At 46.8% G+C, this 26,515-nt stretch overlaps 1 protein-coding gene across 1 annotated transcript; it reads left to right on the top strand.

The window, feature by feature from the left end:
• Nucleotides 1-3,388: 3,388 nt before the first annotated feature.
• LOC119399066 (uncharacterized) lies at nucleotides 3,389-25,869 on the top strand. The gene is made up of 10 exons (XM_037665883.1): nucleotides 3,389-3,435; nucleotides 4,702-4,808; nucleotides 5,896-6,069; nucleotides 9,476-9,719; nucleotides 12,089-12,251; nucleotides 15,029-15,135; nucleotides 18,404-18,548; nucleotides 20,558-20,734; nucleotides 24,614-24,745; nucleotides 25,601-25,869. Exons 1-10 carry the CDS (start codon nucleotides 3,389-3,391, stop codon nucleotides 25,808-25,810), a joined length of 1,506 nt encoding a protein of 501 aa, XP_037521811.1. The 3' UTR covers nucleotides 25,811-25,869.
• Nucleotides 25,870-26,515: the final 646 nt, after the last annotated feature.

Here is a 26,515-nt window from a genome sequence, read left to right as displayed (position 1 = left end):
CAGCGTATACCAGATAACGTAGCCGTAAGCATGAGAGGACGGATAGGTGGTGTCATCTGGCGGGGCCGAGATAAACCAGGCAAGCACATAATTGTTACTGCAGTAACCTAGTCGATTCTGCTTTTCGCTGGTGAACATTCGCGTCAGTTTTGCCTAATATCGAATGAGTTGCATTTTAAAACTTTGTTCCTCTCAAGGGCATCAGGTGAAAACTAACCAACGTGTCTATAATTGTGGTTGCGCGAAGCGTAACAAGATGTCGATACCATCGTCCGGTAACTCGGTATTCCGTAAACCCCTTTAATATTCTAACAGCTAAGAACCTCTAACATTAGCACGAGGGGTGGCCGTTACCAATTGGCAAAATGAAGGAAAAATTTGAAGACTACTGTAGCGCGTATAGACCAAGGGTCTCAAACACGCGGCCCGCGGACCTTTAGCTAGTGGCCCCGCCCGCACATCCAGAATCCAGAATCCACTTTATTTCCAACACACTTGTTGGGGGTCCCCCAAGCAAAAAGCTGTGCAAACAGCTTGACAGGACCTGGGGGCCTACAAAGGGCAGTACATGCAGTGAATTTCACACAGTTGTGCACATTGTAAGCGAAAACAAACAGCATAATACAAAGAAAATATAAAAATAGTTATATATACAATGAATATCGGAGCACTGATTCAGTATGAGGCACACAACGTGAAATATTAGTTAGCTTTGAGTAAAGAAAAATATTTATGGCTTCAACAAGTAATCACGCACATCTGATTTGAACACACTGAATGCGGCAAAAGACACACATGAATGTCTGCGTCCGATATTTTTTTTTATTTGCTAGATAAGTATATTCATACGCTACACACACGTGACAGGTCTCAAGCATTGTTTTCGTGAGGCACCCCATGCGGTCACCATGCGTTAAAACGTAACCGTGGAGCAGAAACTGTACATTTCAGAATCAACATCCATATTTTAGTCACTTTGGAGTTCAGTATCGTCATGTTTCTCGAAATGGGACGTGAAATACCCGAAAGAAATGACCCATATATGATCTATGGGAAAGGCTGTACGTCCTTCAAATGCCAACGGGCGAAGTTAGCTGACATTTTGGTCAAGCACCCACCCCTTTCCACGCTCCAATCTTCGGTGGTCCGCTATCTGAGGCGAGTGTGAGGCCCCTGGTATAGACGAAGCCACGTTTTCCTGTGCAGACACGACAGTACATGAGCAGGTTCTCGTATGGCTCCCTTGTATCTTCGTCCCTGCGCATTACAGCGGTATTCCAAATTTCCGTATGAACGAGGGCGCATTGCGTATTTGGAAGGCAACCTTCTGACATTCTTGATTTTAGCGCACACTCACAAGTGTCAATAACGATCAAACTGACGCGTCACGGACATCGCGGTCAAAGTATGAGATATGAGCCGTTTAACGGGCTGGTAAATGCCCTCAGAGGAAAGTTTCTGGCAGTTTGTCTTTTGCTTGTTTTTTTGTAATACGTCGGAAATTGCTATTTTTCTGCTTACAAGGTGAACGCTGCTAAAGCTCTGATGTCACAGTTGTGTCCGCGGAGATTTTAGTGCGGAATTTACCCGGTGGCCTTCACAATCCCTCTTTTCAATTAAACTTTCCGTTGTTTTGTTTTACTCCTTGTTACATGTCAATTGTCCACTTAAAATTTTGCACTGTTCTTGAAATAGATACCAGGACATGCTTCTCAATGATTTTTGGCATTATCTCTTCTGCACGTCAGTTTTATTTCACCTACTTTATTGGACGTTGCTTGGACATTCACTTTTCTTTCTGATCTTTCAGATTACGAATCGGGAATGACCCAAACGAAGAGTAAGTTTTCAACAAATGAAATCCCACTTTGAGTTTGTTTCCTCAGAACAGTTAAAGGACAGCAGGCTTAAATGAAATTCGCTTGCCCATTGGTCCATCTTCTGGTCAATCTCTCTACTATCTTCTGGATTACTAGCCTGTCTTCCGTGACATTATCTGGGTTTCTACCCACTTACTGTGAAAGAAGACAAACAAATAATCGAGACGCGAATGAAGAACTTTCGATAGACATTATTAAAAATATTGCTGGTATCGAAAATTGCCTTTGGAGCGAAATCACGTCCGCTTTAAAAAATAAAAAAAGAAATTCTATATAGCTTATCGTGCACTCACATATGGCCGAAAACAGGTGAGCGCGTTTGAGTTGCTTCTAGTGCTTCTCTCAGTTGACCGTTCGCTCCCAGATTTCAGCACCTTTCGATACTTCGTGGTGAATATTGGGTACTGTAGAAGCCCTCCTTCTTTCTGGGTAGTAGTGAAGCGTTCAGTTGTAAAGTGCACACTTTGGAAGTGGGGGGGGGCTGCAGGCAGGTAGGTAGGTAGGTCGTCGGTGGGCCAAGGTGGGGCGAGGACACAACATTGTCAGCTCAGGGGTTTCCACATACTCCAGGGTGATTTTATCTGCACGTACACGCTCATGCTGCTGGCGTATTAACTGCGTGTGTACTATTCCTTTCGCAATTACTGAACTTCGGGTTTAGCAATCTCTACCGGGCTTTGAACCATTCTTTTGGTTTTACTTGTCTTGCGTTTCGCGAAACGTAATATTCTCCATTGTCTTTTCCCAGCTGAACAAAGTGGTAAGCTTCTTTGCTTCAATTACTTTACACGCTGTTTTCAAGCACAATAGAGCTCTAGCTGCTGTTTTCAAGCCCAAAATAACGTCTGAGGATTCCGGGTCAAATGCAAGGTGTTACATGAAACACTAGCACGCACGTAGCACTTACGCCAATTCAATGTACAAAGAGAAGTGTTAGGGTAACTATGAGCAAAGCTCGGAAACTACTCCGTGTAATTACCGCGAGTTGCAAAGAAACGTCGCCGACAAAATTTAACGATGGATGTTGCTGGATCATTAAACGAACTGCTTCCAGCACATCAACATTCCATGTCGGTGGGTGTCGGTGCGGCCTCACGTAACCTTTCTAATACCTAGTACGGAGCAGTGGGAGGCACAACTCGCCAGCTCGGACCCGGGAGTGCAGCTAGCGCTCCTAGATCACGTCCGGCGGGCAGCTAAGGCCAGTGGAGCCCTGGATGTAGGGCCCCAGCCATAGAAGCTCCAAGCTCCCCCTTTCCCCTTTCCCTTGAATAAAATTTCACTCTCACTCTGCAATATAAGCGGACGCTCACTCGCACTCGCAACCATACGCTTCCGGTCATGCAATCGCTCACACTGACGCTCGCGCCCACTGGAACTAAATTACACTCGTACTCGGATCTCACATTGTCTTGCACTACGTTACTGGCGTCTGCTCGCACGTTCACAGAGAGACGAACTCTCGCGTACATTCACTCAGATTTGGCTCGCACACACACATCCGAGAAATGGGTCTGCACGAGCTGAAGCTTCCAATTCAGTATGCCAATGTGTGGTCGGTGCAGCCAGACCACAATCTCTTATCGCGTTATTTTTTTCTGAGTGTGTCACCACTGGAGCACGACGTATAAGCGAAACGTACCAGCGAAGCGGCTCTGATTGGTGGCGGGCGGCGCGTGAGGGCGCGCCTAAGCAGTTGGCATCGTGCCTAATGACTCACGTGCCGGCGCCGGCGCCGGAACGCGAGGTCATGCGTTCATGTCCAGGCAACAATAAAATGTGTGTAACGTCTAATGGCAAGTCACCTCGATAAAAGATCATATTGCCTTATCACAAATGACAGATCGCCTCCTAACAAGCGCAAAGCTACAATGGCATAAAGAAGAGACTCGTAAACAGTCGCTTCCTTCTGTGGTTGTTGCTTTGCGCTTGTTGAAGTGCAGAAGTTCAGTTACTGCAAATTAGCCCACGTTTCTGCGTTGAATAGGCTGATCGCTGACAGGCCCACGATCGAGAGAGCATCAATTATTGGAAAACAGTGAGTACAAATATCACGGGACCTGGGCACCCTCGAGGGTGGCATTTCCATACGCTCGCCGACGCCGTGTTGTGGAATCTCATAGGCCTCCATAGGCTTGAACAATTTCTCTTGTCATCCGACTGTGCGGCTTATACAGTATAGGAGTGTTTTCAAACAAGGGCATGCAGCCACAATCTCGGCAATGAACGCCCAACTGACCTGAGATTGCTTTTGTGACGTTGTAACGACGCTCTTTTAGTCACTTGGTTAATACATCTGCCAGTCTGACCAACACACTAGATTAGAAGAAATGTGCGTTAGCCAACCTTCTCTCGCTTTCTCAAAAAGCGTTGCAATATCTTGCTTTGTCGCGGGAATATTTTTGCTGTGTCGTGCTATCGCCATGTACACGCTTTCGGTTTCAGCTTTATGTCCCACTGAATGTCCATTTGTTGTTTCTGTTGTTTCCGCTTGCTCGGTAAATATTTATCGGTTCGTGCGAAAATAAGATATCAGTTGAAAGTGGCGTGGTGTCCTTGTCTGTTTTGTTTCTATGCTTCGCTTGACATATGATGTCGCGTATCAATCCGGGTTGTACTGTACAGCATGTGATTCGTTGAAACCGGGAGATTAACGATGCCTCTTGCTGTTCTTCGTAATGCAGATGCGGAGTAAGTACACAAACTTATCCACTTCCAGCACGCATTAGCAAGCTCTTGGATGTTTTATCTTATGTGTCGTCGTTCTGATGTTCGATGACGAGTGGTCCTGAGATCGTGCTTTCGATTCTCGTTTCTCCAGCCCCAAGGCCGGCTTCGGCAACTGGTGCCTGATTGTGTTCATCGTCGCTCTTCTAATCGGTGCTGTGGCCTTCACGGTCTTCGCGGCTGTGACCCTGAGCCGGCGTGGTAAGAACACGGCAGTTTGATGGTGCCATTATTTGAGTATAATCTGCGTTATGGGGGGTTAATCCTTATCGGATCAAAAACAAGCTGGCGAAATTTTAGCGCAGTAGGTCGTGCAGTTAACTTAAAATTGAATATTTTCATAAACACGCGAGCAGGCTGGCAGTTGGGCAACACTGACGCACTCGCGAGCAGTGACGTAACAAGCTGCTTGCTGTGCGAGCGTCTGCATTTCGGCGAACGATTTCGTTCCGCGGTCACCTGAGCGTGCAATCGACCTGTTTAAGCTTCTTTCAGCGTGGCATTTAAACTCAACGATTTGCAGCGGCTGAAATTTTGGTAGACGATGATGGCTCCGTTACATGCAGCACATGACGTCACACAAGCCATGGTAATATGGCGGTCTCCGCCAGTGGGCGGGGTTTATAGCAGGTGACTTCTAAGGCTCATTTTGCACTGATATAATCTGTCACAGTCCATTTTTCGCATATGTATAGGCACAATGGGCCCTCTACTTCTATTTTTCGCTGAAAATCGCAAATTTTTGGGTGACCGTGTCAAGGCCCATTCAACAGGACGCTCAAGCTCGGCGGCAACCCCGAAATGCTTTTTTAAATAAGAAGAATGGCTCGATTATAGGAATAAAAGCAGCGATAGGGGCTAGTGTGTCGTACATCTTCATGGGTAATCACGCTTTAATGTACTAGGACGAAATAGATACACCACTCACACCAGAGCGCTCGATTACACTCAAGGGCATTGGTTTCATCTTAAATTATTTCACTTGTAGTGCATTTGAGGCACAAGGATTGCCTTGTGCCTTCGTGCTACAAACGGGTGGTTCTCAATTAAACCTTTCATAACGGTTTCGCCACCGTGCGGTATTCCTCAGAACTCATCTGCAATAGCTCCAAAATAATGTTTTGATAAGATACAAATGAATTGCCAGGTAGTGTCCCGTGTACGTCATAATAGTTTTTCGTTTCGTGTCAGTATTAATCTCTGCGTGCAACATTAGTGCGTCGGCTTCTTCTGTACACATGTTTTATTCGCTGTCTTTCTCGCTTTCTTCTCACAATGATGATCGCAGCGTCGGGCAGCGGCACCGACGATTACGACGACGATGTGCTAGGTGATGGTCCTGATGGCGGCAGGGGTGGAGGTCGAGGCAGCGGCAAAGGGAGCGTCTCCAATCCTCCGGTGGTCGACGTAGAAACAATGCCGCCGATCGCCCCGAGCGACGTCACAACTGACGCACCAAGCGGTAAGCGAGTTGTCTGGACCTGGATAGTGCCTTCGACCACCGAGGCTTCCATCTCTCGGACTAAACACGAGCGCATACACAAATGCACAAAAGCCGCGCGGTGCCTTATGCGTTCGCCTAAGAGGATTCGAAGGCGAAAGCCATCTTCTTTTTCTTCCCAGTCGATTGTATCGATCGCCCCGCCCCCACACCCCTCGAAATCTTTATGCATCTATCTTGCTTTCGCACTGCCTCCGGGATCGGAGGCATTTCAAACTTTCTGCACCTCACGTGGTATTACTGTGCCTCCGGGATTGGCCTACCTTTTGCCAAGCTGCGATGTGATGCGATCGCGTCACCATGTGACTTCATGTTACGTGACATAAAAGCGTGCGAGTGCGAGCCAATTGGTACGTATCCGTAGTTAAAGATAGCGCAAGGAAAACACGGACACGATGAACACAGGACTAGCGCCGACTGCCAACTGCTTGCTTATTGTGAAAATACGCAGATATACGTTGGAATATAGGGTACACGGGGGAGGAGAAATTATCAAAGCTTGTGCGTCGTAGCAGCGCAGTGGAACGAACACAAGAGAAAAGAACACGTAGACAGGACGGGTGCTAGATATCAACTGAGAATTTATTAACACAAAAACGATGAAATTGTACAGACGTGCGCACAACCTTCAAAAAGGTGCAGACGGCGTTACTAACACTGATATCTGCAATGTAACTTCAGATACTCTATCTCATTTGCATGCAACGCCAGTGACGGCGTACTCACGCACTTGTCAGCTTCTAAACCTATACAATATGCTTCGTAGATTTCGCGCGCTTGCTGAGCAGCAACGCTGCGCAAGATACGGGTGCCCTCAAAGCCAGGCGTGCAAGAACACCTTCGGCAGTGATCTGCCAAATGTCCACCCCCCGCCAATGAATGGACAAGTTCCACACCCACCAACTAGCCCAAATTTCCGCGTTGAATATCAAAGCTTCTAGCGGCGCATGCCCGGTGTTCATTTTGTCCGTGTTTACCTTGCGCTGTTTTGTAACTATGTGACATCACGACACTGTGAGAAATTCTGGCGATATGTGACGTCATGATGATGTCGTAGGGTGAAGTCGTCATAACATGCTTTTTTTTTGTGTCACTCGTGTAGACGCCGACGGCCACGTTTCGTGTTTGACGGGGCATCTAAGGCCTTCTTCCCCTTTAAAAAAAAGCAGCCGTAGGATTACGCAATGTGTTCATTAACTATTACCAGACCTATATCGAAAGCTAGATTTACAAGGAAGGGTATACTTCACCTTCACCTTTGAAAAAAAAAAAAAGATAATGATAATAATTGTTACGGTTTAACGTCCCACAACCACGATATGATTATGAGAGACGCCTTAGTGGAGGGCTCCGGTAATTTCGACCACCTCGTGTTCTTTCACGTGCACCTATATCTAAGTACATGGGCCTCGGGCATTTTCGCTTCCATCAAAAATGCGGCCGCCGCGGCCAGGATTCGATCCCGCGACCTGCAGGTCACCACTGAACCACTGTGCGTATTTGTGCGTATAACTGCACAGATCTTCATGAGGTACCACCGAAATATTGTATTTTATTGTCAAATACAGTATTCCTTCTCACCTTATGAAAAGGTCTATAGACTGTGACTGTGGCATTGCAAGGCCAAGATTGAGAACGCTGTCTCTATCCCCGACTGCATATCCATGGGGGTGAAACGGAACAACCCCCACATACCTTTATTTTTTGTGCCTGTTAAAGAGCCCCTAAACCACCCAGAGGTTGAAGTTTAGTTGTGGTGTGACAGTTGTGCACGAGTTTACAACGAACACGCAGCCTTGAGAATTTTTCGAAACGGTGCCGTATTAGCGGAGTTTAACACGTTTGATGATCGAAACGCTGCAATCGCTCGTTTCACTCTTTCCTTCGCTACCCTCCACTCGTCTGCTGGTCTCCTCTGCCAAAGCCGCTTTGCCCTCCTCGCCGCGTGCCCCTCCCAATCTCACGTGACATACCGTCATCGCTTACGCGCTCTTCGAAACAGCAGGCACTTCTGGTTGCCGCGAATCCGTGAACTCCGCGCTTCTCGATTAACCGCTGTTGTTGCCGTGCCGGCGCGTGCTCATACGGATTGTGCCGGTATGGACCCTGTGTAGCCAGCACGCCTACAAAGGATCGCCAACATGATGCACCCGTACTGTGACACGTGTCGTGCCTTTTCGTTTTTCCAGTCGGCGCTTTTGCAGCCGCACACTGATGCGTGAAAGCCAACGCAAGACACTGTCCGATTCAGTCCGCGCGGCTTATCAGAGCGTTAGGCGTGACTGTGCTGGTACGCTAGCGATTTCCCAGTTGCGTTACGGGCTGCAGTTGCCGATTCGCAAGTGCGCACACGCGGGCAACACCACGAAGAACAGCAAGGAGCGCGGGCAGCTGCTTGCAGACTAACCGGAAGTCGTAGGTTCTTGTTCGACCAATCGCAGCATCGCCTGCACACCGCATCACAGATTCAACACGCTGACGTTACACACGTCACTAGGCAGACCGGAGCGGCCCAAGAGAGGAGAGGAAATTGTTTCTTGGAATTTGTGGCGCGCCCGCGCCTTGTAGCGCTGCCACGTGTGGCATCGTTCATCGTGACGGCAACCTGCACACGATGCGCGTGTTTACTTGTTATGTTTGAAAAAATATCGGAGGTGGTTTAGGGGCCCTCTAATGAAACCCAGGTTGCTAAAAATTAATCCGCAATGCCCCTACTACGGCGTACATTGAGATCGTGGTTTAGGCATGTAAAACGCCGTAACTTTATTTTTTTTTATTATATGTAATGTAGGCTCCTGCGGGCTAATATGGGCTTAAAGTTGAAATATGGGCCATTGTTTAAAATCGTAGTCGATTGTCCCTCATACCACTAACGAGGCATTCATCAAATTTTAATCCACTATTTGATTGAGTTCCCTACTTTCTTCCTCAGCTTTCGTGCTTTAGGTAGAACTGACTTTGAACTTTATTTTGCATACACACGAAGTACAGAGGACAGGGGCGCAGACAAAAAACCACAGGCCGGCTTGACTAGGTCTGTGTCCCTTATTGAAAGTACACAGCAAAACGGGCATGACTACGAGACATCAAGATATATATGTACAGTTGAAAAAGTGTAAGAGTAAGCCGTGCAAAAAAATACAAAATATAAAAGCGATCTAATGACTTACACAATTTTTTTACAAAGCAGCGGTATTTCATACAAACTTTATAGGAAGTTTTTCACGACAACATAAAAACGACGTAAACGCGAAATCAACTTAAAGTTACAGAAAAAACGAGACATCAGCACAATATCGAGTCCCTTTTCACTCAAAGAAGAGAGTCATAAAAATACAATGCGATTCCGATGACCCTTTGTCAGCAGGGCCACCTAGTAGGGCGCCCACGCCTCCCGCCGAACCATTGACTGTCTGCACGCTCGTGCCTGGTGCGGAGCACATGCACTTTCCGGCCGACGGCCTCTGCGACTACACCTTTTTCGACTCGCTTTACGTCAGTCCTGGAGCCAACGATTTCGCCTTCTCGACTCAGGGTCCCGATGCGCAGCGCTTCGTCGGTCAAGGCCTGGCCGACACGAAAACGAGATACGGCATGTCCGTGGCCCTCAGGTGAGGAATATCGCACCGTATGCTATAGTCAAGACGGCCAGAGCAAACAAGACAAGAGACAGAAGAATCTGCATGACACAGCGTGTGTGTCGTACTTTCTTCGGTCTCTTGTCTTGTTTGCGTTGACCGTCTTGACATATATTCCAACTAGTCCAACTTGTTACATTACCACCGTATACGTCGAGCATGGACGTTTGGGCCAGTTGGTTCGGTACGTTCGATGTACCAAACCAACTTTATAACAAACGCCGAGGATGCGCGAAGAAGCACCAGTTACCTTTTGTGGCCTGTGGAGAACGCGTTGTTTACCACTTCCAATTCTCGTGTCGTGGAGTGTACGTAGGCAAGACAGGCTTGTTAAATGGCTTGTTGGAATGACAAGTTAAAGGAGCACAAGCAGGGGAAACTGTTACCGCGATGGGCACGTGTCACTGCATTGCAGCGACTGCGGTTGCCGGCCCATGCCTAAATGAGTGTGCCATTTTGTTTAGGAATATGGATAATGACACACAAGACATAGTCGAGGATAATATGATTGCAAAATGAGGTGCCAACTGTGTGTCAGCGTTCACTCGATTACTCTGAACGCAAAGTAAATCGCCTGTCTGTATGATGCTGGCTTGAATGGTAATGTATTATTGTTTGTTTTGCTGCCCTCGTATTTTTTTATTTGTACTGCGCGTTTTCGAAATAAGTCAGGTGTGGGAAGCGCACGTCCTACCCTCCTCTATCCTTGCCTATTCAGCGCTATGGCCTCCGTGAATGACGGTGTACGTACTCCGGGCACGCATCTGCTAGTGGTGTCAACTACTCACCGAACGCAGTCTGGTCTGACAGGTAGAGCTACCATCATAGGCCCGCGCTCGGAGAGAGAGAGAGAGAAGGGGGGGAGGGGCGGTGAAGGGGTCAACCCGCTAATCATCTAAGAGGGTCGCAAATTCTGCCCCATAGATTTACTGAATCAACGCTGTCCCGTTATTTTATAATGTACACGGTTATGGCCATGGTTTCATAATAATACACTAGAGGGAAATCTGGCGTTGGTGCCTATGAAGGCTGCAGTGCATATGGAGCTTCAGCCAGCATGGGAATAATGAATAGTACATTGATTTTTCTAAGCTCCGCTCTTGCGGGTCCATGTGGCTGTTTGGCTTTTAAAAGTGGCATTTATTCAGCCGTACCACTACAACATCACCTTGACACTTTAGCCTCACCAGTTCAAATCAGCTCACGAGGTTCACAATGACCCATTTTTTTATATCAGAAACAAAAGCGAAAACAACAATAAACGAAGTCCCAAGTACTTTCGAAGCTGCATTTAGGAATACGACGTAAATCCATATGCATTTCCTCTCCATAAATGTATGTATCCTCTCCATAAATCAGTTAGATTGTTCCAGAAGGTATTCCAGCGAAGACACGCGAGCGCCTCAGAGGCTTTTCAAACATTTTAACATCTTGAAAACAGCGCATAAACCACGCACAAAAGAAAACAGGGGAACATATCGCAGCGCAGAACTGGCAACTCGCAAACTTTATTTGAAAATACGCGCACACTTAAACGCTAACCTGTCACCCATGTGACCACTTCGCCCCGCCACGGTGGTCTAGTGGTTATGGCGCTCGGCTGCTGACCCGAAGGTCGCGGGATCGAATCCCGGCCGCGGCGGCTGCATTTTCTATGGAGGTGAAAATGTTTGAGGCCCGTGTGCTTAGATTTAGGTGCACGTTAAAGAACCCCAGGTGGTCGAAATTTCCGGAGCCCTCCACTACGGCGTCTCTCATAATCATATGGTGGTTTTGGGACGTTAAACCCCAGATATTATTATTATTATTATGTGACCACTTCAAACATGACGTCAGAATTCACCACTCTTCTACAGTACATTTCAAAAATTCCTGCGGGAACGTCACGCTTCATAGTATATTCTATGGCGTACTGAGAGAAAGGGAGAAACCAAAGAAATGACATGCAGATACGAATGCTGAATGAGCAAAAAAGTGCTCGCCTGCCAGTCTGTGGTCGAGGCAGTTCGTGTGGAAAACAAACTTGCTCGCGCATGTGCGATAACTATTTTGCAAGGTGTCAAGTAGCACTACATGCCACAGTAAGGGCTCGTCCCCATACCGGTGAACATGCACGGCTCACGCGGGGAGAGTTAGAAGCCTTCTAAGAGGCACAGCGCTTTCGGATGTTCGAGCAACGAAGCCCAGCGCACGCTTTGACGCCCCGTTCTGTCGACTGCAATGGAGCGTATGTTAACGTGTGCTGCTCATATGGAACACCTCTCGCGTAACTTAGACTGTTGTTGTAGACTGCTTCTGCCAGACTTTCTTTTTTCGAGATTTGGAAACTGCTTCCTCTGCAGAGATGTCGTGGCCTTCAGCAACGCCTACCGCTCACCTAACGGGAGAAGATATTACGAGTCTTACTGGATATACAATGTCTTCAGCTGGGGCTTTCTCCACATCGACGAGCTAGAGGCCGAAGGAAAGATCACTGATGTCGGCCTCGCGCTGGAAACACTCAAGGTCAGCACACTATCTATCTATCTATCTATCTATCTATCTATCTATCTATCTATCTATCTATCTATCTATCTATCTATCTATCTATCTATCTATCTATCTATCTATCTATCTATCTATCTATCTATCTATCTATCTATCTATCTATCTATCTATCTATCTATCTATCTATCTATCTATCTATCTATCTATCTATCTATCTATCTATCTATCTATCTATCTATCTATCTATCTATCTATCTATCTATCTATCTATCTATCTATCTATCTATCTATCTATCTATCTATCTATCTATCTATCTATCTATCTATCTATCTATCTATCATCGGGCTTTCCATCCACATCGTATTATTTTGGTCTTTAGATATTCTTGCGCTTGTTCATATTTCTCATCAGCATCATCTTCATCATCATCATCTTTCTCAGCTTGTTTTATTCTCCAGCAGGACGAAGACCTCTTCCCATGATCTCCAGTTTACCGTGTCCTGGACGAACTGATTTCATTTTGTCCCTGCGAACTTATAATATCTTCACTCCATCGAACTCTGCTTATCTCGACTGCGTTTCCCATTCCTTGATAGCCATTCCCTTGCTCTTACTGTCTACCGGTTGTCTGACCTACGCATTGCGTGGCCAGCCCATATCCGCTTGTTTCGCTTGATGTCAACTAAGATATCCGCAATCCCTGTTTGTTCCCTGACCAATTCTGCCGTCCTATGATCTCTAAATGTTATTCCTATGGATTTACATTCCATTTCACTCTGCGTGATCCTCAACGTTTTCTCTAGTTGCATTGTTATCCTCCATGTTTCAGCCCCATGTGTTTGAACTGGCAGTATGCAGTGATTGACTACTCTTCGCTTTAATGACAGTGGCAGAATTCCTGACAATATGTGGCAGTTCCTGCCGAATGCGTTCCAGCCCATTCCTATTCTTCGGTGAATTTCTTTTTCGTGATTAGGCTGTCGTGTTAGTAGCTGTCCTAGGTATACATATTCTTGCACACACTCCAATGCATGGTTCCCAAACTTGAACTCTTTTCTTTCGCCATGTTATTCAGCATTATCATCGTCTTCGTCATATTAATTTTTAGGCCTACTTTATACTTTCTCGGTTTAATTCCTTAGTCATTTTTTTGCAGTTCGTTTCTATCGTTACTTAGGAGTTCTGCGTGATCTGCAAATCATAGGTTGTTGAGCTATTTTCCGTTCACCTTGATTCGTCTTTGTTCCCAGCCTAAATGTTTAAATACTTCCTCTAAGCATACACTGAACAACAATAGGGATATTGTATCTCCTTATTTAACGCCTTTTGTTATCGTAATGTTATCGCTTTTTGTGTGGAGAATTAAGGTAGCTGTGGTGTCTTTGTAGATGCCCGCTAAAGTATGGACATATCATTTAGGTACTCCCCGTCGACTTAGTGCTTTTAAGACTGCAGAAACTCAGTCGGATACCTTTTCGGATTTTATGAAAGCTAAACAAAGGGATTTGTTGTGTTCGGCAGCTTTTTCCAGTGACTGACTTATCACATGAATATGATCCATCCTAGACTAGCCTTTTCTGCAACCGGCTTCTTGTTTAGGTTGGTTCAAGTAAAGTGTTTCTCTTATCCTGTTTGAAATTACCTTTGTAAATATTTCGTATATCACCGAAAGTAAGCTGATGGGCCTTCAGTTCTTTAAGAGTTTTATCTACCCTGTCTTGTGTATTAGTAAAATTTTGGCATTTCTCCAGCGCACTGGAGCCATTGCCGTTCTGAGGCACTGAGCGTAAGATGTGTAGCAAGTTTCTTCCAAAATAAGTTCTCCTTCGTCTTTGGTCAGATCGGCTGTTTTCTAGGGAGTTGTCTATATGTTTTTATCACGGATACCCCGTGTTGTTGTGTTTTTTACATGTTCGTTGTTGTGTACAATACGTACCGTATTATCCGTGGTCAGAAGGTATACGAGAATGCAATTATTGCGTCATGAACTTTCCCGACATCTGGTACAGTGTGTGTAATTGTAGAGATGTAAAAAAGTATCACCTATTTTTGAAAGAGTTATACATACATGACAAAGCTTTGGCAGGCCTCGAAAATTTATTCGACCCGCCACAGTGGTCTAGTGGTTATGATGCTCCACTTCTGACCCGAAGGTCGCGGGATCGAGTCCCGGCCACGGCGACCGCATTTTCTATGGAGGTGAAAATTCTTGACGCCCGTGTACTTATATTTAAGTGCACGTTACAGAACCCCCAGCTGGTCGAAATTTCTGGAGTTCTCCATCACAGCGTCCCTCATAATCATATCGTGGCTTTGGAAGGTTAAACTCCAACAAATATTATAATTACAATGTTATACTGAGCAAAAATGACCAAAACAGGAAACAGCACTTTGAAAGTTCGCATAACAAAAGACGTTTTGGAGCTAGTTGGTCATGCATATTTCCCTCTTTTTTGTGTTTTTTTTTACTCTTTCTGTGCGCTCGTATTTAAAGTTTAGCGCTGGATATCTTTCAAAAAGTGCTTTTAAATTAGTGGTGTCGACCTTACATGCCGGCGTTGAGACATCGGCAAGATAATTTAAACACAAAGGACATATATATACCGTGAACTTATAGAAAATACAATTGTCATCGAATACTTTGAGTGTAAACTGATTTAGCGAACGGACCTGACGATGTACGAGTCGCCTTAATAGCTTAGTCACGCCTGACGTAGCGCGATACAAATGCATGCTGGGAACTTGGGCAGCTCCGCTGAACTTTGCGTTTTCACCTTATGTTGCTCGATTGCAGGAAATGCACCAACATGCGCTGGCGACGGCTGGTCTGAAGCCCGGCACCTTTTTGGGCATCTTCATGAGAACAAACCTATCCTGCACCTCTTTGGCCGAATATCTCCAGTACGGTTCACTCAATGCAGCTCTCACTCGAGCTGCCGTCTCTTATATACCTTTTCACAGAATGCTTCCTGGGTGCCGCCACAGTCCCCTCTGGGCTGTCGTAAGTAGGCGGGACCCACCAAAAATGCACTGTCGAGGCGGCGATGTCAGCCTTTCTACTCCCCTGCCACAGTCCAGAAAGGGCTGTGTCCTTGTGTGTGTGTTTTTTTTTCTATGTCTCTGTCAAGTTGCGCTTCCTCACTCTGTCGTGGATGCAGACCAACTAGCCCGCCAGCGAGCTTTAGCCAAGAAAAGGTCGTGACCCACTAAAAGTAGGCTTGACCCACAAAAATTGCACTGCTGAGGCAGCGACGCCAGCCTTTGTTCTCCTCTTCCACATTCCAAAATGAGATGATCTTCCTCTCTATTGAAAATGTCTATAGACCTTTCCAAGAGAGAGAGAGGGATCACGCCCCTTTCTGGGCTGTGGCACGGCAGTACAAGCGCTGACATAGCTGCTTCCGCAGTGCATTTATGGGTGGTAAAGCCTATTTGCCGCAGTGCAGGGGGTATTATGGCGCCGCCAAAGCACCCTTTTGTGAAATGATCTATCGAACTTTTCAACAAAGAGCGGGAGCACCTCCATTCTGCACTGTGGCATGGGAGGTCATTGTGGACTGTTGCAGGTCACTGCCTCGGCAGTACATTTTGTGGGGCTCACGCATATTTATCTCAGCCCAGAGGGGGGATTATTGCGGCACCCAGATAGCGTTCTGTGAATAGGAGTATAGAACTTTCCAACGGAGTGTGGGAGCACCTTCTTTCTGGACTGTGGCATAGAAGTAAAAAGGCTGGCGCACTCTGGCGTCGCTGCCTCAGCAGTGCACTTTTTGGTGGGTCACGCCAATTTGCCGCAGCCCAGAGGGGACTATGACAACACCCAGGAAGCCTTCGTTGAAAAGGTGTCTAGAGGTCGCCACTGCTCCAACGCTTGTACGTTGCCACTCGGTCGCTGCGCATCGTTTCTTTTAGAGCTCAGCAAGGAAGCTGCGAAAGCAAGGATATCATGCATATATTAGTGTATCTATATGATCCGCAAGTACAAGGGCACGAAGTAAAACTCGTTTACAGCGAAATGATCTGTATATCGCAAGGCTTCTTATGGCCCGGCCGCATTAGGAATTCTGTCTGTCTGTCTGTCTGTCTGTCTGTCTGTATGTATGTATGTATGTATGTATGTATGTATGTATGTATGTATGTATGTATGTATGTATGTATGTATGTATGTATGTATGTATGTACGTACGTACGTACGTACGTACGTACGTACGTATGTATGTATGTATGTATGTATGTATGTATGTATGTATGTATGTATGTATGTATGTATGTATGTATGTATGTATGCATGTGTGCATGTATGTACGTATGTACGTACGTATTTCTAAAGCTCAATTACTGACTGAACTGACACAATGATCACTGTTTCTTCTAAGGGCACTGTTTCGCTTGTGCAGCTTTCACCACCTGTTCAGAAGTTTCAGGGAGAACTCACCTAGGTGGTGCCCTGGGACACTATATCTACGCAAAAATGTGTAGTAGGCTGTAATAGACTGCGCGCGGACAGCACGTTGATTTAGGCCTCCTTCTAAATTTGTTATTTCTAAATACATCTCCTAGCTTTCTGCTCGATCTTCATTCCATAGTTTGTGGGAAGTCCACAGACAAGAAAAAATTAGCAAGTAATCGCGATAGCGACTTGCATCGGTAGAGATAACTAACACCAACTAACGTCATAGCTAACGTCAGTAGACCTAACTAACAAACCTTGTCATAACGCGCCTTCAAGCTGTCGCAGAAATCCGTTTGCCGAGGTGTATACAATAATATAGACTCTGTATATTTGCTTAAAGGGCCAATTAAGCTAAGCCTTAGTTAGTTTCGACATATAATATAATTTCAGAACTGTGGTGCCGTTAATCTATAGCTTCAATTTACAGGAGAAACATGAAGCTCGACATCTCTATTCTGAATTTTCAAGTTCAGTTCAAGTTCCGTTCAAGTTTATTCATTATTATTGCATGTACAAAGATCGGGTTACGTAATACATACAGCAATACATACACCAAGACATGAGAACGTCAACGTGATTCTGACGTCACGAATTTAGTTATTTCCCTTATTTTATCTACGCTGGCTCAGTAATATTTCTTGAGTGCTATCTGAAATCTATTGATCTCTCAGAAGTCAATAAAATAATTTTTCAGATTTTATTTATTTATTTATTTATTTAGTTATTTATTTATTTCTAAATACCTTAGTCTTCAGGAAGGTGTTGAGTAAAGGGGGAATTATGCATACTGTTTCATCATCATAAAGAAGCATTATTTAGAAGAAAAAAAAAACATTGCGAGGACAGAGAAGAGCGTGAAGGTTTGGATCTTGTATGAAACAAGTATAGCCCGACAAGTTTTTAGTAGCTTGCTAATGCAAAAAAAAAAGTTTTTTTTTCCTCTTCCGATTTGGAATTGATGCAGACTTGAAAAACCAGCGCGTGAACGGCGAACACACAGAAAAAGGACGCAAGACGAGCGGTGTCTAATAAGTGAAATTTAATAAACAATGCTGAACATACGAAAAAAGAACACTGTGTGTGCGAAGGATCCTAGGTCACGTGTAAAATTTGCTAAGCGTGCGTACCTTGCATGCCCGTAGCCAGGAATTTTTTTTCGGGGGGGGGGGGGGGGAGGAGTGGTCCAACGGCTGGAAAGCTTCACTATTTGACATAAACACCGATTTTCATTATTTATTTTCGGTAAAACAGCCCCCTCCATCAAATTTACGGGGTGGGGGTGGAGGCGTAGGTCACCCCCCCCCCTGGTACGGGCCTGATACCTTGCAATCTAACAAACAAAAGGCAGGTTACGGTATGCAATCATCGCGCGTAATTTTGATGACGAACGCTTCCGCGAGTTCCCGCGCACTTTTGTGTTCGGGCTTCACGGCAGTGAAAGCGTTATTGAAAGAAGGATTACACCCACAAGACCTGCAATGAGATGACAAATGTGAGGTCGCGGTTCCCTATAAGGTGTTTCTGGGCTGGCGAAGTCCTTCGTTTATGCAATTACCTGACTGCCCTATGTATGTCTTTCCTACGAAAAGAAGACAGTCTTCTACAGAAAGAAGAGTACCAGATGCACTCTCCTGCTGAAAGGCGTACATACGACAGCCTACACTTTATTGTGTCCATTTAATAACAAGCACATCTAATCTTTCCCACTCCTTGCAGTACCATCTTCGCTCCGACAGGCGTTATTATCTTGGGGCACGTGTCTTACGGCGATTACTGGAGGGCTGATTGCGCAATCATGCCGCCCATCAACTTCGTGGACCCACGCGCTGAGAAGCCCGGCATCGGCTACGGACACCGCATGGTGAGACGCGCACCAGAAATTAAAGCGCACACTGTTTTTCGCATTTAAAGTGAAGTCAACAAAAACAAATACACGCAAGCTGCTAGAGGTGCTTACGCACTGCATGTTGGTAACTATATATTGCCGATATGTCCTATACAATTGAACGCTATAGACGCAAAATGCCCACTGCAAAACCACGTTACGCACTAAGTTACAAGGAACACACTAACTAAAGCATAATACAAGCCTGATTAGGTAATGTCACAGTGTCCCTGCAAGGGCGAGGCAGTGAATCTGATAGCAACCATTTGGAATGTTATACGAATTAAGGCTAGCAGAAAACTCCGTTACGATCCGATCTGTCGTAGCCCTACCAAACGCTGGCGTAAGGGAATACGGTCGCTCGCGCGACTGAAGCGGTTTTCGAGCGGTCTATCGCTTCAGCGCGAAGCAAGCAGCGAGAGCACAGCGCGTACAAGGGTATGGGCCGTCTGCTGATCCTTGTCGGGACACCGCGCGCTTCCACGCTCTTTATATCAACGTTCGGAGTGATAACCCGAACGACGCAGCCCCCCCCCCCCCTTCCCCGGTCTCCCTTGATGCTCTTTCGCCCGATCGACGGAGCAGGCCGGCGTGTTTCATCACTCTTTGAGCCACGCCTGCCTGCAGCCTTCGCAAGCTTTCACTCGCACATGACGCGTTGCGTTGTTATCATTATGTCTTTTACTCGGAAGATGACGGCGCCGGCAGAAATGCGTCAGATAGCTCTCACACGTGTCAGATAGCGCGCCAGAAGGCAATCGATCGAGCCGTAGGAAGTTACAGGATGTTGTAATGGACTCACACAAAGCAAGAACACTCGGCGTCACGTCATCACGGTAGCGTCATAGTTCTGAAAAGCAAACTGGGAGTTGTAAACAATATAAGTACTACGCTGAATCATTCAAGGCGATGTTAGGCATTGCGATATAGTATTTTTTTCATGGACGTGGGCTCCCATAGCTTTGCTTGCCGCAAAGCGATGAAAAGTAAACATATGTAATACCACTAATCTTTTATTACGGCAACTATAACCGATCAGAGAGGCCGTACAGAAGTACCCTGGGGGAATCAATGTTAGCGAGATGGTGAATTTTACAACATGGCGGAAGTTGACAGTGTCCGGCTTAGTACCCCGTTCAGATTTCGATTAGCTGCGCAGGGACAATCTCGCGGTTTGCGAACGTAAGTCCTTGTCGGCTTGGTTCGATAACTAACGCAGTGAGCCAAATTGAGCGGCCTGAATTATACACGCAGTGATGAGCAGTAGAAATTGCTCTAATACAAAAAAAATAGGGCTGCTTCGCACTGGTGGTGCTAAGACTGAAGGAACGGCGGAGCCGGGCGTCCTTCCTTAGGATACCAGCCAAGCCTAGCCTATACATAGCCATTTAGGCTAAGCCTAGATATAGTCACATGAGCATAGAAAGGGGCAGTGGAGCCTGGGAAAGCCAAGTTGAGGCTCTCTGTCTCTCTATTCACTTCTTCCTCTTTCTTTTTCTCTTTTTCTTTCTATCTGTGTATATTGCTCTCTCCTTCTCTGTGTTTAAATCTTTCTCTCTGTTTTTTTTTATTTCTTATCTTTTCTCGTCTTCTCGCCCATAGCAACGCAATAACATGGTATCCATAAAATGCTTGCTCTGTTAGTGTGCTTGGCTAGCAGGGTGGTTACGACGCTCAATTTCGAACCGTGGATACCCGTGTTCGAATCCCGCCTCGACAAGAATTTGCGTTTTATTTATTTCTTCTTCTCCTCTTCCTCTCTACCTCCCTTCTCATCCTCCTTTCCTTCCTCTAACGCGTTGCTAGGCGATGCATGATGACGGCAGCACTCGTCGTGATTTTTCTGCGCACACCGAACGGCCTAAATGCCGACTTAAACGGCTTTAAAAAGGGCTTTTCTGTCACTGCACGCTCGCTGATGCTAAAAATGCGCACGAAGTCAATGCAATCGTTTCCTTGTCATGTGTGGCGTCTTCTGTCGACAGCGGGACGCCATGCTCAATATGGCCTGCCTCGCGAACCAAGGCGTCCAGACGAGCCTTTACCTGTCGGTCACGATGCAAGCTCGCCGGTACAAGATAAAAAGCACGGGCAAGGGCCAGTCGCTGTACTACACGGATTGCGGAAGCGGCAATTACGAACAGCGTACTACGGCTCAGGAGGTGAGCGAACCACGTGATCTACTTATACTGCAATACGCTTCCATGGCTTATGTAACCTTTATACCTTACGTAACCTTATGTAACCTTTACACCCACCTAGATCACGACAAAGACGAAAGAAAAGAACCGTGAAATTCAGAGCCATTTTCCTTTTGGGAAGGTGGGTGAAGAGCGAAGCTGTGTGGTGCGGCACGGCGGTATCGCTACAAGATTCACACAATCACATGCAACAAGCATCGCATCTTCGTTTTAAGAGCCTATGTACCACCTAAGAAAACAGCCTATGAACCGCCTGATATCGCCTAAGTATAGGTTTTAGCGCTTCTGCCGGTGGCTCGGCCAAAACGTTGAAACAGGAAGACATACGTTGTTATTGTTAGTATGTGTGCTTCGTCTATTTATGACTGAATAAGATATATATCTGGTGTCAGCGCGTCGAGATTAGATCGTTCTAGTTTGGCGTTCTTACGCTCCTCACAGCAGCTAAGCGGAGCTGCAGCGCCTTTGCGCATGCGCCCTCCGCTTAGCCACAAGCAGACTAGCGGAGCGAGGCCCACGTTCCGCTCATGCCCCTGTCACACGGACAGTCTTAACCGCGGTTAAGCTAACTGAGGTTACGGCTAACTGAGGTTAGAGGTTACACGTCAGACGTAATCACAGTTAGTCTCCTAACCGTGGTTATCGCAAACCGAACTAGGCAAGCACGGTTTACCCTCACAAACCGAGAAGCCGACAACGCGGCGGATATGCTGCGAGTGCACCAGTCGTGAAACCGGCGCAGTTAATCTGCAGCTTCGCGTTGTTTGAGGATATTCACGGAACGCGACTCCAGTCGGTGAGCAATAGTAAAGCGACGCTCGTGGAAAACGAGGCTCTCCGTGGAATGGTCAACACAAAGCTTATTCCATCCTCGGCGGGGGTAGCGAGAAGGTATACAGCCTTATCGCTGCACGCGGTGTCGATGCGCGCGCCCTCCCTCACGCGTGCGTCGACTCCCCGCATATTTCAAGATGGCTGCCACCAGTACCGACCGTGCTTCCCACGCGAACGGCGGCTTCACGTTCGTGTGCGCAGCGCAAGCCGCGAAAGTGCTTTCGCGTAGGCGAGTGCTTACTTTGAGACTTCGAATTAAGGAAAGTGGAGCGAAGCAAACGAGGTGGCACAGCTGACGAGAACATCGCTGTCGCGTTGGCGTCCAAATCGATTGTAGTGGATATGGAATGCAAGCCTCGCTGACTATCGCGTGGCCTTTTTCAATTCGACGCTTTATTTTTCACTCGATGAAATGGACCGCTTACGCATTGCAAGCGCACGTCTGAATACTTTGTGAACAAGTGAGCTATACATAATTGTTTTACTTCGCAGAAACGACAAAATGGTTTTTCATTTTGTTTCGCGATGCTGAACTGGGCCAGAGAGCACTGCAGCTGCGAAAGGACTGCTCGGCATTGAAAAACGCTCAAGTGAAACAAGAAAATCGCCCACCGCTCCGCTGTGGCTTGGCGTACCAACTCAGAGCGGAGAGGGCCGTAAGAAGGCCAAACTACAACCACTGTCAAAAAAGTTCAGGGACAATTTCTTACTTGTTTCTGAATTTTTAATACTAAAAAAGGACAAACGCTTTTATGTCAACTAATGACTTCATGTTACTTAATATGTGTTCTTACGTGACATGACCTTGGCAATGTTTTCGCGCAAGCTCACAAGGTGACCGTGCCACGTTTAGGTACACATTGTTAGGGTTGTTGTCGCATTAGCTAAGGTGACACAATGTATGCTGGCTGTGAGCCAAGAGTGCGCATCAAGTTCTGCTTTAAGCTCGGGAAATTCTCTAGTGAAACGTGTGACGTGTTTAAGCAAGCATGTGCAGGCGAGGAACTTCGCCATTCTGGATGGGTCGTTGTCCTCCTCGTTAGTATCCTCCTAAAGCGTCGCGAAGTAGTGTTTTTGAGTGGCACAAAAGGAAAGCTTCATCGAAATATCGTAGACATCCAACAGGCTGTGACAAGTGAGCTTACAGGCACCGCAGTTTCACTGCTTGCTTCCAAGATCTCCAGAAACGTTGGCCATTGTGCATAAATAGTCAAGGGGACCACTTTTATAGTACCTAAGATTATTACTTGGTAAGTGCACATTTTCTATTTTTTACGACCTTTGTCCGGGAACGTTTCTGGCAATGGTTTTTGATACTCTCTGTTAGTACTTTTCCGTTGTCAAAATCTTGGGCCCAGTATAAGGCTTTTGCTTGTGAGGCCACAGTGCCGCACGATGTTGCCAGGTAGAGTAGAGGCTAATGTAGAGTTAATCATAAAGGCTAACTGCGAGCCATACTCAAAGAGGAAGCTGAACGCACTCGGCAGAGAGAGAGTATAACTTTATTCATAAGGGTTTGTGATAAGGGTCATGAGCTCGATGAATGGGGCCCCAAGTCCAGGGCTCCCCCTGGTGACGGCTGCCTGCGTGACGTGACCAAGAAGCGCAAGCTGTACCTTGATCGAGAACTCACGAACCGAGCAGAGCCTCAACCGCACTTTCAATCCCCTCAAACGCTTTAGGAGGATACTAACAAGGAGGACAACGACCCATCTAGAATTGCCCTTCGCGAAATTCTTGCTCACCAGCGAGGCACACTCGAGGAGTTCTCTCGCCAGTTCCCTAAGTATTAGGTCGACCAAAGACTTCGTCGAACAAGTGCCGATATAATGGCGTCTCTTAATCCGCATATAAACTTTACAACCAGTAACCGCTTAGTGATAAAGTGCAGATTTAACGAAGCCTTCCCATCCCTGTCTAGAGTTTAGTAACTATGGTCCGTTTCAAACATCAGGTGCAACCAAGGAGGATTTAAACGATGGGCGCAACGCTGTGGAAGCTATGCAATAAGTTCGGCCAGCAAAATGTTGTAAATCCGCGTCTCGCGCTTGGATTTCGTTGTTGCAAACGCTCGTGCGAGCCGAGCACGAGCCGGCGCGTGAGACGCCGCGGCAGGCTGCAAGTTAAACACCAAGGGACGAATACAAAGTCGTTAATATACTCTTGTAACACAGGCAGACTAACCGCAGCTACGACCAACCACGGTTAACCACATTAAACAGTGATCCAGAACAACGTCTTGACAACCGCATAATGGAGTTTGTTTTCTTCTAAGGCAGAGAGCCTCTTAATTTATTGGTCAGCTTTTTTCGTTTTATTAATGAATGAATGAATGAATGAATGAATGAATGAATGAATGAATGAATGAATAAACAGCTGTGTTTATAAAGTCCAGCGAAGTTTACTCGGGGTGGGCCTCAGCCACGGCTTAGGCATCAGGCCAGAGCTCTTGGGGTTCGGACGGCTTGCTGGATGGCCCACAGTGTTTTGTGTGTATTATAAACGAATAAAATTACCCCAGTTCCACCCACTCTGAAATCTCCAAAAGCAGCGGGGCTGCGATTCTCCTTTGTTTCTCTTGTGATTTTCTGCGGTCACTGTGCGGCCACCGGTTCGTTACGCCATCTGTGGGCGTATCTGGGAAACAGAGCGCGACATGCGGGCACTCGCCTGTCGTCAGGCGCAGTCTTGGATCAGCTCTGCTGTTAAAATCACATTACGGGTGGTAAAATCGTGTAACTATTTCTTGGTTCGAGCCATGGTGCGAACGCGTCTACTGCTGGAAGACTCGCTAGCCTTCATAGCGCTGCACCCGATGTATGAAAAGGGCTATAGCAACTACTTAGTGATGGGGCACGCGCGCTTACAGTGACACCTTCTCACCTACACATAGTTTTGTTTAACTAGGAAGTGATAGGCATAGAGTAGCGTTTGGAATCAATTACTACAGGTCACTCTAACTTGTGATATTGTCCATACATTGTTTTTTTTTTTTCTCAATTCCAGATATGCGATGACCCGAATTCGGGGTACAGTCGAAACATCTATTACGCCAGTCAGTACAGGTCGCCGATCACTTATGACGACCGGGATGGTTACGCCATCACTTTCGAAAACGCAGTGTCTCTACGTACGAAGGTGAGTGGAGCGACACTTGTCCGATGGCCTATAGAGCAATGGTGCACGTGTCGAATATTGGCACTGATTTGCGTGATTAGAACTAGATGTGGCGGCTGCCTCGATGTAAGTCAACTCTTACGAGAGAAATCGTGGTGGCAGCCGCCATATCGCCAGCACTAGTCAGAATTGCGTTAGCTGCCTATCAGCAGCTTTGCGTGAAAACGAGCTGAGCTTAGATGAAAATGCCAGGTTGACAGCGACATGAGAAGAATCTGTGCGCAGATTGAGTATGAGTAGCTCTGCACATGAAAAGTAAACAATTTGTTGAAAGTCAGCGCCGCGTTTGTATATTTTGTAACTTGTTCGCCCTCGTCGGTATCCGCACTGTTGCATTCTATAGGGTGGAGGAGGCCTATACTTCAAGACGTTCCTCCCCCCACTCTCTATCCCCTTGCCCCTTCTCTTTAGAAAGTTTTGGAAAACAATCCTAGGGTCCCTTACGCATTCACCTAATACGACTCGAAGGCGACAGCCATCTTGTCTTTCTTCTCGGTCGATGTATTGTTCCTGCCCCGGCACCCAACGAAGGCTTTTCGCACCTAATGTGGTTTTGCACTGCCTCCATGATCGGCCCACCTTTGACCAAGCGATGATGCCATGTGATCACGTCATCACGTGACGTGACGTCATGATGACGTCACAGATTTTTGCGATCTCTGACGTGATGACGTCATATGGCGACGTTATCACGTGATGAGTTTTTGCATCACTCGTGTTGGCGCCGGTCGATTTTCGCGTTTGATGAGGCATCTAAGGCTTTCCCCTTAATAAATAAAGTTCTTACATTCAGTCGTGGTCACGTCTCGCCTGCAGATCTGCAACGCCTGGACTCCCGGAGCGATCGCCTTGCGCGTGGGCCTGGCCGTGTACGACGCTAACTACGACCGCAGGACCAGCAAGTGTGACCCCCGGTGGATCAACGGGTCGTGGTCCCGGTTCCATTTCCTCATGAGGCTACGCGACTTCCTGCATCAGCCCCTATCCTCGAGCCCCTTCGTGCCGGAGTGCAATCGCGTCACGTGATCCGCGTAGGAGGCTGGGGGGAATAAATTGATCGAAAACGTAAGGAGCTGCGTTGCATACAAAACAAAAAATCGCCTCACTCATTTGCCACAGTTCTTCGTCCGATGCTTTTACAGCAAATATATTTTAGTCTACCACGTGCCGTCGCCGCCGTTGTCATCATAGCAGCAGCAGTAGTAGTAGCAGCAGCAGCAAGTAAGCAAGCAAGGCAAGGGAACCAAAGCAAGCAAGTAGCAGTAGGAAAAATGGATGTGGCTGGGCTACTATATTTTGTCTGGAGGCTAGAAGGTTGGTGGTCTATGCAGCGCGATTTACAAATGGCGAAAAAGGGTGCAGTGTTGACTGCTCTTTTAGACGTACATTAACGAGCGCAGTGATTAGTAATTCGTCGCGTTTTCCGTCCCAAACCCACAATATGATTGCGAGACGTCGAAGTAGAGGGCCCCGAAAATTTCGATCACCCGGGGTTCTTTAACGTACGTGCGCCTAAATCTAAGCGCACGAGGTATTGTATTACCTTCATCGAAATGCGTCCGCCACGGCCGTGATTCGATCCCGCAACCTTTGGTTCAGCAGAGGAGCACCATAACCACTATACTACCGTGGCGTGTGAGCACAGGGATTGTTCATACCGAATCTCGAGGCAGACGAGGCGGCCACCCCACCTCGAGCTGACCGAGTCGCAGGAGATGACCTGGCGCCGAC

This window comes from Rhipicephalus sanguineus, chromosome 7 (assembly GCF_013339695.2).
Source record: "Rhipicephalus sanguineus isolate Rsan-2018 chromosome 7, BIME_Rsan_1.4, whole genome shotgun sequence".
Lineage (NCBI taxonomy): Eukaryota > Metazoa > Arthropoda > Arachnida > Ixodida > Ixodidae > Rhipicephalus > Rhipicephalus sanguineus.
The sequence above is the reverse complement of the archived record's forward strand: the minus strand, read 5'-3'. Positions and strand labels throughout refer to the sequence as shown.

Excerpts from the sequence above, each read along its gene's own strand:
- LOC119399066 (XM_037665883.1), top strand. The coding sequence starts at position 3,389 with ATGGGTCTGCACGAGCTGAAGCTTCCAATTCAGTATGCCAATGTGTG. Across the intron at positions 3,436-4,701 it reads ATTCAGTATGCCAATGTGTG|CCCCAAGGCCGGCTTCGGCA; the intron begins GTCGGTGCAGCC and ends TCGTTTCTCCAG. Across the intron at positions 4,809-5,895 it reads TGTGACCCTGAGCCGGCGTG|CGTCGGGCAGCGGCACCGAC; the intron begins GTAAGAACACGG and ends TGATGATCGCAG.